The 15,295-nt window shown below is 46.3% G+C and overlaps 1 protein-coding gene across 11 annotated transcripts in view; it reads right to left on the bottom strand.

Annotated features, from left to right (window-relative positions):
• Positions 1-15,295, bottom strand: part of cep112 (centrosomal protein 112) — a 698,524-nt gene that overhangs the window by 140,224 nt on the left and 543,005 nt on the right. For 10 of the 11 annotated variants that reach the window (XR_005457964.1, XR_005457967.1, XR_005457965.1 and 7 more), the window contains one exon: positions 1,824-1,973. The exons of the other annotated variant lie outside the window; for it this stretch is intronic. Coding sequence is in view for 6 of the 10 variants with exons in the window: in XM_038777029.1 (XP_038632957.1) it covers positions 1,824-1,973 (150 nt within the window). In the remaining 4 variants the exon portion in view is untranslated. The remainder of the gene's footprint in view (positions 1-1,823; positions 1,974-15,295) is intronic. 11 annotated transcript variants of the gene reach the window in all.

A 15,295-nucleotide genomic window follows, 5' to 3' on the forward strand; every position in this document is an offset into this window, starting at 1 on the left:
GTCAGCTGCACATGCACCCATGCCATCCAGTCCCGTGTGCTGACTGCGAAATGCAGCCTCATCAGAGGGGTGGAACTCGGGGGAGCAGGTCGCCACGGGATGGGTCTGGATTGGCACACAGCGCCCCATCTTCCCGGTCAATCCCTATAGGACCCTGGGGTTCACCTCGGAATGGAGGGGCAGCTGGTTCAAGCCCCGGCTGCCGCTGTGCCTTCTGCACCATCGTGTCGACACCCTGGGGATGCCCCGCAGTGACTGGGACATGCTCTGCAGCGCCTTGGCAATTGAGTGGGACATGTCCCGCAGCACCTCATCAAGGTCAGCCTGGTACTGGGTCACATACCCAGTCAGTCGGACATTCTGCCGAGACCCTCAGCCATGGCAGTCACTGACTGCGTGATGCCTTGGTAACCTCCACTAATGCTGCAGACGTTGTGAACCAGATTCTCGACTGCGGTCACCACCCTAGCAAGTATTGGCCTCAGTGCCACGCATTGCTGGCAACATCTCCTGCGCCCGTAGCCTCGGGACTCCTCCTATCGGGTAAAGACCTGCAGGAGTGCCACTGACAGCTCCCTGTGAATGTCCCGGTCGCTCCTTAACTTCTTCATCAGTTCTGGGAATACCTCTTCATAGGCTCAATATCTGGTTGGGACCCAGCTGGGTCCTGGGATCCAGAGGTCCTCTAACTGCTGTCTCGTCTGGGGGTTCCTGCCTCCATCTGATGCACATCAGCAACTGTATAGTGCTCACCAGATTGTGCCCCAGAAGCCTGACGACTAACGTTTCCCACTGTGATGTGTGTCTCTGCGCTGGTGGAGGGTGGGGATGACAGCTGTGACACATCGATTGTGGCATCCTCGGAGCTCTCTCCGAGGTGGTCTTACAAGAGGAGGGGAGGGCCGGCAGCAGAAAACAGTATCATCTCGTTTTCACAGAGGGTCGTACTACTGTAGAATGCATGATTTAAGTTTGTAATTGGAGCTAAGATCATATAAACTTTAAAGAATAGATGGAAAGGTAATTCCAGGGATCTGGGGAGAAATAAGATTCATGAGATTATGATTAATGCTTGTATCCAGCTTTCCCTGAAAGACGTTTCTACCCATTCCATCATGTAATGGAAGATAGATTTAGAACTCAATGGACAGAGTTCCTGTAATGAAATTTCGATGTAAAATGTCTGACATTGGGAGGAAATTTTGGTTAATCTAAATCTTCATTTCAGACAGACAATCTGAGAATTTGTCCTTACATAAAGGGTCTACATTTGGAATGCTAACTGATCTGTTTGTTTCTCTCTCCACACATATTAACTGGCCTGGCTGATTGTTTCTCTCTCCACACACACTAAGTGACCTGGCTGATTGTTCCCATCATTCTCCTGTTTTTGGTTTCTGATTGCCAAGTTCTGCAGTTTTTGCCAATTCGTTTCAAAGTGTGTGAACAACCTCTGAGTCCAGGAAGGAGGCAGTGAGGTAAAGTTAGGTGACACTGGCATGTACACCCAGGAGCTGACTGCGCCTGGGTGAGGAGAGATCAAAGTCAGCCCTTTGGGTACACCATTGGCGACTGTGGGAGCAAATAGGGAGAAGCCATTGACAGCTTATGTCAGTCCTGGACTGAGAACCACAAGAAGGCAGGGTAAATAATATTTGAGCGAATCTCATGAGAAAGCGAGTTGCTTTATGAAATATTTTCTGCCTGGCTGGATGTACAAACCTTGTTACGCTCCAATACCACAACAATCAGATAAGATGGTACCTCCATCAGCATTTGCAGTACAAGAGGAACACAAGGGTGTTAAAAATCCCTTTGATTACCTTGATACCTCTATCATTATCTCTAATCAACAACCTCTTCTCATCTTCAAATCTTCCCACAGCTTCTTGATGCTGTCTCTCTGCAGCCAGCTGCTGTCGGCTGTTCTCTTCCCTTAAGGATGTAATAGTAGTCTGAAGTTCAGCTACAGTCTGTAAAGAAAACAATAACTGAAAATCCCAGTTGCTTAAACATGACTATTTGCTTAGGTTTGTAAATGCTTTGAAGCGCGATAATAGCTGTGAAAATATTTGAAACTGTATTTATCAGCTGCCAAATGCAGAGAAGATTCAAACTTTCTCAGGATCTATAATTGTCATGGAATTCAGTCTGAGGCACAGCAGATGAAAACAAGCATGTTGCTACATTTTTATTTGTCTGCGGTTCGTTAATATTCTAGATCAACAGGTATGACATGTATTAAGCTGGCCAAAATGCTGTGGATTTTCGTGCCGCACCATAATAAACATATTATTACTTTCACTTGCTTTGTTTAAAGGAGAAATTGGTTAGCTTCATCACATAATAAAATTATAACTGAAATCATGAGGATAAAAGGCTCTAAATTACTGTCAGTAAGATTGTTGCATGTATGTTTAACACATTTGTACCTAGTTTCTCCCCGCACTATTTTAAGTGATGTTATCTTTTCTATTTCATGACCCAACAGTAATAATAATGATAATAATTCTTTAAGTAGGCCTTAACCCCAATTCCTTGGATAGCACCAGCATCCTCATCCCAGAAAAGTTTGTTTGTATATCCCGTATTAGCAACAAGCAATCCCAGGTTAGGGTAGCTGAAGAGGAAAACTTCTACCTAGTTTGAAAATGCACCATTCCTTTACTAGCAATATTTGGAGCCCGTCTCCGAGGGAAAGTACTGATTTAGTGCTACTTTGTGCCAAATTATGAATAACTTTGTGTTTCTTAAAACTTCAAACTGCGTGGAGACTGCCAATGTTATAATTTGTGATCTTTCTGTACTGGAAACCGAGCTTCGTCATGCGTTCAATGGGGTCGATTACTGCATTATCTACAACTTCAGATGGACAGAAGCATGCAAGTAAAAAAAAGCTATGGTTGAATATTTTCTTTTGACTTTGATTGGGAGAGCGGTCGATGTATAAAATGATCCAGAAAATATCCATAATTTCTCGAGAGACCAGCTGTCTACATACATGGCAACATGAATAGTTGTTTGATATGTAAGTTAGCAAGATACAGTAGCTTTGTAATTTGTTAGCAATCCCTGAAATGACAATAGTTCTTTCATTTGTTGATTCAAATCAGAGATTAAGGGCGTGATCTACCCAAATGGGAACAGAGATCCACAGCGGTGCGATTTGCTGACTGTTTCCCGGCGCTCGAAGCGCCACACCATGCTATCGAATGGCCATTTGGGTAGCTCAGGATTCTCAGTGGGTAGGTAGCACTTAGTCCCGTTTCTGCACTGAGAAGCTCGGCTCGCTAGACCTCCTCAGTGCAGGGAGAGATAGGGAGGCCATTTTAAAATGGCAACCCAATCTCTCAACCCCCCCAACGCGACCTCTGAACTCTCCCCAAGCCCCAACTCATCTATAAGGGGGCCTCGCTCCACCTGCATCCGCGCAGGGCACCCCGGGCCCGATCCCCGTCACATAAAAATGCCAGCCTGACACGCTGGCAATGCCTGTCAGTGCCACCTGGACATCTTGGCAGTGCCAGGATGGCACCCAGGTGGCTCTGCCAGGGTGCCACTAGCAGAGCCAGGGTGCCACCTTGCCCAGAGAACAAGCACCTTGTGGCCTCCGATCCCCTGGGAAACCCCACGTGTGCCGTTCTGTATGGTCCCAGTTTGTGGAGACCAGCAGTGAATGGTGCTCACCTGAGGTCTCCGAGTTAGATCCCATGCCATGGTTAGAACTCAGGAATGCATATTAGTGAGACGAGCTGTTTCATTCTAATATGTAGATTTGCCAGAAAGTGATCGTACCCACAATGGGTGGGATTCACATCGCGATGTCTCGTGAGATCTAATGCAATCTTGCGAGACATAGCGAGCCGGGTAGATCCTGGAAGAGGGATTGCCCGGTATCTGCTGGCCGTGCCGCAGTGCTTTTCGGCTGCAAAGCCGTTGATAGATCTTGCCATAAAATTGATTTCTTTTTTGAATATTTAGAGTACCCGATTATTTTTCCCCAATAAAGGGGCAATTTAGCCTGGCCCATCCACATACCCTGTACATCTTTTGGGTTGTGGGGGTGTGACCCACAGAGACATGGGGAGAATGTGCAAACTCCACACGGACGGTGACCCGAGATCGAACCCAAGTCCTCAGCGGCGTGAGGCAGCAGTGCTAACCACTGTGCCTCTGTGTCGCCCCATTCCACAATTTGTATTCTATATTCTATCATACAGGGGCTGGTTTAGCACACTGGGCTAAATCGCTGGCTTTTAAAGCAGACCAAGCAGGCCAGCAGCACGGTTCAATTCCTGTACCAGCCTCCCCGAACAGGCGCCGGAGTGTGGCGACGAGGGGCTTTTCACAGTAACTTCATTGAAGCCTACTTGTGACAATAAGCGATTTTCATTCCATTTCATTACAACCATCAAAACTCCTCATAATTTATAAATCTTCAATCAAATCTCCTCTTAGCTTACTTGCTTTTCACAGAAATCATTGACTCCCCAGTGCAGAAGGAGATCATTAGAAAGAGCACCCTACCCAGGCCCACTCCCCTGCCACATGCCCATAACCCTACCAAATCTATTGGACACTAAGGGGCAATTTAGCATGGCCAATCCACCTAACTTTGGACTGTGGGAGGAAACCGGAGCACCCGGAGGAAACCCACACAGACACAGGGAGAAAGTGTAAACTCTACACAGTCACCCAAGGTCAGAATCGAACCCGGGTTACTGGCGCTGAGACCACTGTGCCGCCCATTTTTATGAAAATAGTCTCAGTATCTGATGTCTGTGTTTATCATGGTAATTTCCAATCCCTAACATCAGCCCAATGAAGCTACAGAGAAAATTTTAAGGCTTTAATATCCTTTTTTATACAGCATCTAAAAATGCATACCGTATGTTAACTGTGTCCAATCATGTTTTGTACAAACTTCATGTTACTTGTTTTCAGCCTCATTCTCTCTGCCCCTATTTACACAATAGAATTCCAGATGTTCTTGGGGAAGCAAACAATGAGGGACTGAATCCTAAAAAGTGTTACTAATAATTTAGGCATGAAAAAGAGCTGTGAGTTTGTATCAGAGGCTCAGATTGCGTATAGTTGGTTGGTAGGTTGAAAAGGAACCTTTGAAATGCCACACAATTAGAATTGATGTGATTCATGTGAGAAAGCGTTTGTTGACATGCACCTTTTTCTTGTTAAGGGTATCCTGGACCTTGGAAAGAACATCTCTATTGTATGTTAATTATATATTTATTGATAGATTATTTTTTTCACGGGATGTGGGCGTTGTTGTCTACGCCAGGGTTTTATTGCCCAACCCTAATTGCCCTTGAGAAGGTGGTGGTGAGTTGCCTTCTTGAACTGCTGCAGTCCATGTGATGTAGGTACACCAACAGTGCTGTTAGGGAAGGAGTTACAGGATTTTGATCCAACAACAGTGAAGGAACAGTGATATATTTCCAAGTCAGGATGGTATATCGCCTGGAGTCAACCTTGCAGTGGTGGTGTTCCCTCCCATCTGCTGCCCTTGTCCTTCTAGGTGATAGAGTTGTGGGAGTGCAAGATACTGTTGAAGGAGCCTTGGTGAATTGTTGCAGTGCAGGTTGTAGATGGTACACACTGCTGCCATTGTGTGTTGGTGGTGGAGAGAGTGGATGTTGGTGGTGGTGGATAGGCTGCCAAATAAGCAGGCTGCTTTGTTCTGGATGGTGTCTAGCTCCTTGAGTGTTGATAGAGGTGCACTCATCCAGGCAAATGGGGAGTATTCCATTACACACCTAACCTGTACCTTGTAGATGGTGAACAGGCTTTGGCAAATCACAAAATGAGTTACTCGCCCCAGGATTTCTAGCTGCTGACCTGCTGTTGTAGTCACAGAATTTCTAAGTATGTTTCTGGTCAATGGTAACCCCCAGGATATTGAGGGAAAATGTTGAGGATTGGTCTTGCGAGCATATAATAACTGTGAGAGAAAAGGTAAAACGAGCCATCATTAGTCAGCAATTATCGGACTGTTTGGCAAAAAGGAATGCTTGATTGCAGAATTTGTTGGAGGTCCTGGAAGTAGGATGCCATAGACGATGATGGATTATACAAAATGTGGAAACTCATTTTTTCTCTTTGATTTGGTTTGAAATTGGTCGGCAGGGTGGCGCAGTGGTTAGCACTGCTGCCTACGGCGCTGAGGACCCGGGTTCGATCCCAACCCTGGGTCACTGTCCGTGTGGAGTTTGTACATTCTCCCCGTGCCTGCTTGGGTTTCACCCCAACAACCCAAAGATGTGCAGGTAGGTGGATTGGACACACTAAATTGCTCCTTAATTGGAAAAAAAAATAATTGGGTACTCTAAATTTAAATTTTAAAAAAATTGGTTTGAAATTATTTGAGTGTGTTAAAGTTTATTGTATAAAGAAAGGGGAATCTGTCCCAGTGTGTTAATTATATTGTTAAGACACTCAGGAGTTTAATTAAGTACTCCCACAAGTCCCGAAAGATGTGCTTGTTAGGTAATGTGGACATTCTGAATTCTCCCTCAGTGTACCCGAACAGGCGCTGGAATGTGGCAACTAGGGATTTTCACAGTAACTTCAATGCGTGTTAATGTAAGCCTACTTGTGACAATAAATATTATTAAAAAATAAATAAAATAGGGGACACTGGATTGGAACAAAGTGAACTAATTCTGACATCTGCCCTGGTGTGGGCAGTACTTGTGAAGAATTCACTTCAAAGGGTTGGGAGCTACAGTCCCTATCAATTAGTTTATGGAGGTCCAATCAGCACGATGAAACCTGGTAAAGCTGCGGGTTATGACCAAACCTACACTGAATCCCTTAAGCAACTTGACCCTGTGGCAACAAAATGGTTCTCTGTACTCCTGACCAGAATCATCCAGGAAAAGCAACTGCCAAAAATTTGGCAGAAAGCTCAGATCATTGCAATGCCCAAGTCTGGCAGGGACCCTAAAGAAGCTTCCAGTTGCAGACCAATTTCTCTTCTATCCATGTGTTATAAGCTGCTAGAGAGGATAATCTTGCATCATATCCAACCAACCATGGAGGATACACTGTCCATAGAACAAGCTGGATTCCATAAGGAGTGCAGCACAGAAGACCAGACACTTACCCTCACCACCCACATCTAAAGTAGCTTTCAAAAGCGCCTGAAAACTGGAGTTATCTCCTTCAATCGCATTGCAGCCTATGACACTGTGTGGCACAAAGGCCTACTATCACGCTTTCTAGAGTCCTGCCACCCTAGGTTGTTGATACATGCTACTTGAGTAAGTTCTGAGAGGAAATAAAACATTAAAGGAATTAAATTCAGAGAAACGTGCACTCAAATCCTCAGCTTTGGGTGATCAAGGAGATATTAAGTTAATCATTTTTAGTAATGCTTCACATGCTATTCTTCTGGATGGATATTCTAGTACAGCAGGATTGACCATATTTATGTTTGGAAAGAATAACATGTTTTCCATTGGCCTGGGAAGCGAAAAAATAAAAAGGTTGTTAAAAGCCCCTTAGCTGTAAAAACACTGCCTGTAGTAGAAGCAATAGTAATGATATTTTACTTATCAAACATTTTGAGGGAATTTCTATATAAGAACATAAGAACTAGGAGCAGGAGTGGGAAATTCAAGGACAGCATGGTGATGCAGTGGTTAGCTCAGCCGCCTCACCGGCGCCAAGGTCCCAGGTTTGATCCTGGCTCTGGGTCACTGTCCATGTGGAGTTTGCACATTCTCCCGTGAATGCGTGGATTTCGTCCCCACAACCCAAAGATGTGCAGGGTAGGTGGATTGGCCAAGCTAAATTGCCTCTTAATTGGAAAAAATGAATTAGGTACTCTAAATTTTTTTTAAAAAAGGAGTGGGAAATTCAGCCCCTCGATCCCGCTCTGCCATTCAATATGATCATGGCTGATCTCTTGGCCTCAACTCCACTTCCTGCCCGTTCTCCATAACACTTCAACCTATTACTAATTAAAAATCTGTCTATCACCTCCTTAAATTTACTCACTGCTCGGCATCTACTGCACTCTGGGATAATGAATTCCACAGAATAACGACCCTTTGAGAGAAGTAGTTCTCCTCATCTCTGTTTTAAATGCTAACCCTTAGAACCTTCTGTTCTAGATTGCCCCAACAAGAGGAAGCATCAGCTCTACGTCTACTTTGTCAATAGCTTTATCATCTTATATACTTCAATTTGATCTCCTCTCATCCTTCTAAACTTGAGAGAGTATAGGCCTCTAAGTTCTCAATCTCTCTTCATAAGACAAACCCCATATCTCTGGACTCAATCTAGTGAACCGCCTCTGAGGGCAGCATGGTAGCACAAGCGGATAGCACTGTGGCTTCACAGCGCCAGGGTCCCAGGTTCGATTCCCTGCTGGGTCACTGTCTTTGCGGCGTCTGCACGTTCTCCCCGTGTCTGCGTGGGTTTCCTCCGGGTGCTCTGGTTTCCTCCCACAGTTCAAAGACGTGCAGGTTAGGTGGATTGGCCATGATAAATTGCCCTTAGTGACCAAAAAGGTTAGGAGGGGTTATTGGGTTACGGGGATAGGTGGAAGTGAGGGCTTAATTGGGTCGGTGCAGATCGATGGGCCGAATGGCCTCCTTCTGCACTGTATGTTCTATGTTGAACTGCTGCCAATGGAACTACATCCCTTCTCAAGTAAGGGGACCAAGACTAGACACAGTACTCCAGGTACGGTCTCACCAATGCCTTGTACAGTTTCAGCAACATTTCCCTATTTTTATACTCCATCACTTTAGCTATAAAGGCCAAAATTCCATTTGCCTTCCTTATTACCTGCTGTACCTACATACTAGTTTTCTGAGATTCATGCACAAGGACACCCAGATCCCTCTGCACCGAAGCACTCTGAAGTTTCCCTCCATTTAGATAAAAAGTTGCCTTTCCATTTTTCCGATCAAAATAGATAACCTCACACTTATCCACGTTAAACTCCATCTGCCAAATTTTGGCCCACTCCCCTAATGTATCTATATCCATTTGTAAATTATGTATTTCCTCATTGCAACTTACTACCCTACCTATTTTAGTGTCATTAGCAAAATTTGGTTATAGTACCTTCTAATCTCACATCCAAGTCTTTAATATAGATTGTAAATAGTTGGGGCCCGAAGATCGAACCTTGTGGCACCCCACAAGTTACATCTTAGCAACCAGAAAAAGACCCATTTACCCCATCTTCTGTCGGTTAGCCAGTCTTTTATCTAACTAATAGATTACTCCTAATCCCATGTGATCTTACCTTGCGTATTAACCTTTTGTGTGGCACCTTATCAAATGCCTTCTGGAAGTCCAGATATACATAATTTACCCTTCATTAAAACAAGCTAACTCTGATGGATTAGGTTTTGACTTTCTAAATGGTCTGTTAATGCTTCCTTAATAATGGAATCTCACAATTTCCCAACAACAGTGAGAAAGGTTTGCCCATTGATGTTATGAGGATAACCATTCTCGATTGGGTAAAAAAACAGAACATATTGGTCAATCTCAGCAGGTCTGACAGCATCTGTGGAGAGACAAGGGAGCTAATGTCTTGAGTCTGGCTGACACTTTGTCAAAGCTGATTGGGTAATTGCTCTTTTGGGTATTGTATATTCAATAAAGTGTGACTGAGAAAAGGTTAAGAATTGACCTTGCTAGCATAAAAGAAATGTTAGCAAACAAAGATATCTCCAAGATAAAATGGGTCCCCAAATGAGGGAACTGAGGGAGTTGTACCATGGGGCAACTCACCAATTATCAAACTGTTTAACAAAAAGGAATGCTTGCTTGAAGAACTTGTTGGAGGTCCTGGAGGAGAGGCATCTTGTCTGATGATGGATTAAGCAAAAGGTGGAAAATCATTCTTTATCTCTTTGATTTGGTTTGAAATGATTTGAGTGTATTATCAAGTTTATTGCTTAAAGATAAGGGAATCTGTTCACAGTATGTTAATTATATTGTTTATATCATTAAAATACACAGGTGAAGGACATTGTTTAATTAAGTATTTTGATAACATAAATAGGGGACGACTGTGACACTGGATGTGGGAGGAGATGTATGAGACTGAACAAAGGCAATTAAGTCGCTCAGTAAAGATTTGCAGCCTGGTTTTGACTTCACCAACTGGCTTGGACTCTGTTAACAGACATGTCTGCTGGTGAATGAGACTTGAGGGCTGGATTGATTTAGTTGGAAAGACTGTGATATTGCATGAGGTGCCATGCTTGTGTGTGGAATTTTTTCCAATTAAGAGGCAATTTAGCATAGCCAATTCACCTACCCAGCACATCATTTTGGGTTGTGGGGGTGAGACCCACGCAGTCACGGGGAGAATGTGCAACTCCACATGGATAGTGACTCGGGGCTGGGGCTGGGACTGAAACTGGGTCTTTGGCACTGTGAGGCAGCAGTGCTAGTCACTGCTACAGTGAAATGAAAAAAATGAAAATGAAAATCGCTTATTGTCACGAGTAGGCTTCAATGAAGTTACTGTGAAAAGCCCCTAGTCGCCACATTCCGGCGCCTGTTCGGGGAGGCTGGTACGGGAATCGAACCGTGCTGCTGGCCTGCTTGGTCTGCTTTAAAAGCCAGCGATTTAGCCCAGTGAGCTAAACCTGCCCCTGTCCCAATTGTATTAACTATTTAAAGTGAAATTTACCTCTCTGTATCATTTGCCTATAAATTAATGTTTATTTGTGTTGATTCTAATTCATGCTAAAGTAAAAGCTATTAAAAGTTGGGAATTTCTTCATGTGTAAGTTTGATTATTTTGGTTTATAGGTTCCCCATGGAGATCTTAACAAAGTCCTTCCTTACCTATTTCCTTCTGTTGCCAGCTATTCCCTATTTTATTTAGCCCTTATGGATTTGCAATATTCACCATTTTCTTTAACCCTTAGTCCTAATTTTATCATATGCTAACATTAATTTAAAAAAAAAAAATTTACATTACCCAATTCATTTTTTCCAATTAAGGGGCAATTTAACGTTACCAATCCACCTTCCCTGCACATCTTTGGACTGTGGGGGCGAAACCCACGCAGACACGGGGAGAATGTTCAAACTCCACACGGACAGTTACCCAGAGCTGGGATTGAACCTGGGACCTCAGTGCCATGAGGCTGCAGTGCTAACCCACTGCGCCACTGTGCTGCCCATCAGATGCTAACTTTTAATTTCAAATTCAGTTTTATTCACAGGACAGTTTATTGGATGGACCCTCTTTTTTGCCTTTGAGGAATATATTTGCCGTTGAAATATATGTTTAAAATACTTCAGGACCACACCCCATCCCTAATTGCTTTCTGTTCAATATTTGTCCCCTTCCCAAATTCCAAATTTTTCCAAATCTGCCCTTTTGTGCACCCTCCCTCCCTTACTGTCCACATCCCCACTACCCTGCCCCATGGTACCTGTAACTTGAATAGATTTATTCCTTCATTTGTGGATTGTGGGGGTTGTTGACTAAGTCAGCATTTGTTGCCCATTCCTGTGAGATGGTGTTATTGAACCGTCTTGTTTAACAGCCTGAGTTCATATGGTGTAGGTACACTTACAGTACTGTCAGGAAGGGATTTGTCCCAGCAACAGTGAAGGAACCACAGTATAGTTCTAAATTAGGATGATATGTGACTTGGAGAGAAACTTGCAAGTCATGGTATATTTCCATGCATCTGCATCCTCTCGTAGAACTAACAGGTTTAGAAAGGAGACTTGGTGGCTTGCCGTAATTCATCTTAATAGATGGTACACACTGCGGCCACTGCATTAACGGTAGAGTCAAATTTACACCCGGCAACAATAAACAATAATCAGTAACAAATATGTAAATCCCCATATCAATAACAACGATCCCATCCTCCTACCAAACCCCAAACATTAGCCCACATGTTCACACAAACAAATGATAAAAGGAATTAGGGATCACCCATAGTCGCCATTAACACACACAGCCCCCCTCCTCCCACCTACCCGCCCCAACTAATGTTCAATATTATCCAGTTCTTGAAAGTGCGTAATGAATAATGCCCATGAATTGTAGACCCCCCCCTCCATCCTTCCCCTCAGTTCAAACTTAACCTTCTCAAGAGTCAAGAATTCCAGCAGGTCCCCCCCCCCCGCCCCCCGGCCACGCCAGGGCACAGGGTGGAGAGGTTGCTCTCCAACCTATCAGGATCCGCCTTTGGGCGATCAACGAGGCGAAGGCTACAACATCTGCCTCCGCACCCGTTTCCAACCCTGGCTGGTCCGACACCGGGTCCAGTTTCACATGCACCACTTTAGAGATTACCCTAAAAACCTTCTTCCAGTAATCCTCTAGCTTTGGACAGGACCAAAACATATGAACGTGATTAGCGGGCCCCCCCCCCAACCCAGGTGGCTCTGACCTGTACAACCTCTCATAAAATTCCTCAAAGACCTTGTTAATCAGATCCGGAGCCACCACCAACTTCCCTGTCCTATCACTCACCTGATCAATTTCCCTTACCGCTGCCTCCCTCCGGGGCTGACTTGCTAACATACCCTCGCCTTATCTCCATGTTCGTAAACTGCACCCCTTGCTCGTCTGAGTTGGCGCACTGCCTTCCTGGTAGATAGTCGGTCAAAGCTCGCCTGTAGTTCCTTCCTCTTTTCCAACTTCGCTGGGTCCTCATCTTCTGCATAACTCCTATCCACCTCCAACATCTTATCTATTACCCTCTGCCGCTCCAACCTCTCCCCTTTGTCCACCCTGGCCTTAAACAAAATCACCTCACCCCTCACCACCGCTTTCAGAGCCTCCCAGACAACCTACATATTCCTCAATTACCTTTTCAATTTTGTCACAGAACGCTTGGTCCCTCAAAAGTCCCACATCTAATTTCCACCTCGGCCTCTGTGCTACCCCCTTTTCCAGTACCATATCCACCCAATGCAGAGCATGATCTGACACTGCAATTGCCAAGTTTTCCAACTCCTTAAGGTTCTCAGAGACTTGAAGGTTTTAGTTTGACTGCTGGCAACTTAGAGGCAAGATCCTATTCTCTTCCTCCGTGTTACTCCAGGGAGGCTGTACTCCTGCGGCTGCAAAGAACCTGAATGAGTGAATCTACAGGAAAACCATTACAGGCTGCAGAGAAAGGCAAGACCTTCTCCCCCTCTCTCTCCCCAGAAAGACTGTCGGTGCTGTTTTTCTGAAGCAAGGTTTGAAGAGGAGCAGCACCCATCTGAAGCAAGGACTCTTTTTCTCTTTTGCCTTTTGCCCCTTTCTTCCTCTCTGTGTTTATGTGTTTGTCTGTTGTGTGTGTGTGTGTGTGTGTGTGTGTGTATATGTGTAGAGGGTTTGGGGCAAGTTAAAGTAGGGAGTTAAGAATTAGTTAACAAGTTATATTTTCTGCATATTTCATTATAGTTCTTGTGTTTACATTTACAAACCTGGTGATTAATTATTGGGCAGCTGAGGGCCAAAAACTTAGGGTATTTTTCTGAGAAGTATTGGTTAAGCCACTTGTGTCGTGACTCCAGGACACGTGGGGCTGGAATTGACCGCGCATTAATCCAGGCTGTCATGACATCTGGCACTTGTAGTGTGATTGTTACTTGCCACTTATCCGCCCAAGCCTGAATGTTGTCTTTCTGCACGTAGGCACAGGCTGCTTCAGTACCTGAGGAGCTGCAAGTGGCATTAGACTCTGTGCAACCATCAACAAGCATCCCCACTCCTGACCTTATGGTGGAGGGAATGTCAGTGAGAAAGCAGCTGAAAAAGATTGGTCCCAAGACACCAAGAAGCTTTTGCAGTGATGTCCTTGATGGAGATGATTGGCATTCAACAATCACAATCAACTTACTTTGTGTTAGGTATGACTCCAACGAGTGGAGACATTTCCCCAAATTCCCATTCAAATCTATTTTGTCAAGGCCCCTCATGTTGACTTGATATCACAACTCACCTCCTGGAATTATGCTCTTTTGTCCATGTTTTGATCAAAGCTAGGGTAGCACGGTGGCGCAGTGGTTAGCACTGCTGCCTTACGGCTCCGAGGACCTGGGTTCGATCCCGGCCCCGGGTCACTGTCTGTGTGGAGTTTGCACAATTCTCCCTGTATCTGCGTGGGTCTCACCTCCGCAACCCAAAGATGTGCAGGGTAGGTGGACTGACCATGCTAAATTGCCCCTTATTTCGAAAAAAAATAATTGGGGACTCTAAATTTATTTTTTAAAATTTTGATCAAAGCTGGGAAGATGTCTGGAGCTGAGTGATCCTAGCGCTTTGCTGAGATGACTGAGACACTGGTGGGACAGTAGCTAACAGAATTGGATTTCCCTTGTTTTTGTGGACAGGACATGACTGAGCAATTTTCTACATCGTCGGGTAATTTCCAGTGTTGTGGCTGGACACTCCCCCGAAAGGGAGGAGCCCGCGCTCCCTCTGCCCCGTGCTGCTGGACAGGGAGGAGCCTGCGCTCCCTGTGCCCCCTGCTGCCCGACAGGGAGGAGCCTGCGCTCCCTCTGCCTCGTGCTGCCCGACAGGGAGGAGCCTGCGCTCCCTCTGCCTGTGCTGCCCAACAGGGAGGAGCCTGCGCTCCCTCTGCCCCGTGCTGCTGGTCAGGGAGGACCCCGCGCTCCCTCTGCCCCGTGCTGCCCGACAGGGAGGAGCCTGCGCTCCCTCTGCCCCGTGCTGCTGGACAGGGAGGAGCCTGCGCTCCCTCTGCCCCGTGCTGCCCGACAGGGAGGAGCCCGCGCTCCCTCTGCCCCGTGCTGCTGGACAGGGAGGAGCCTGCGCTCCCTCTGCCCCGTGCTGCTGGACAGGGAGGAGCCCGCGCTCCCTCTGCCCCGTGCTGCTGGACAGGGAGGAGCCCGCGCTCCCTCTGCCCCGTGCTGCTGGACAGGGAGGAGCCTGAGCTCCCTCTGCCCCGTGCTGCTGGACAGGGAGGAGCCCGCGCTCCCTCTGCCCCGTGCTGCTGGACAGGGAGGAGCCCGCGCTCCCTCTGCCCCGTGCTGCTGGACAGGGAGGAGCCTGCGCTCCCTCTGCCCCGTGCTGCTGGACAGGGAGGAGCCTGCGCTCCCTCTGCACCGTGCTACCCGACAGGGAGGAGCCTGCGCTCCCTCTGCCCCGTGCTGCCCGACAGGGAGGAGCCTGCGCTCCCTCTGCCCCGTGCTGCCCAACAGGGAGGAGCCTGCGCTCCCTCTGCCCCGTGCTGCTGGACAGGGAGGAGCCTGAGCTCCCTCTGCCCCGTGCTGCACAACAGGGAGGAGCCCGCGCTCCCTCTGCCCCATGCTGCTGGAC

The sequence above is a fragment of the Scyliorhinus canicula genome, chromosome 18, assembly GCF_902713615.1.
Source record: "Scyliorhinus canicula chromosome 18, sScyCan1.1, whole genome shotgun sequence".
NCBI classification, from domain to species: Eukaryota; Metazoa; Chordata; class Chondrichthyes; order Carcharhiniformes; family Scyliorhinidae; genus Scyliorhinus; species Scyliorhinus canicula.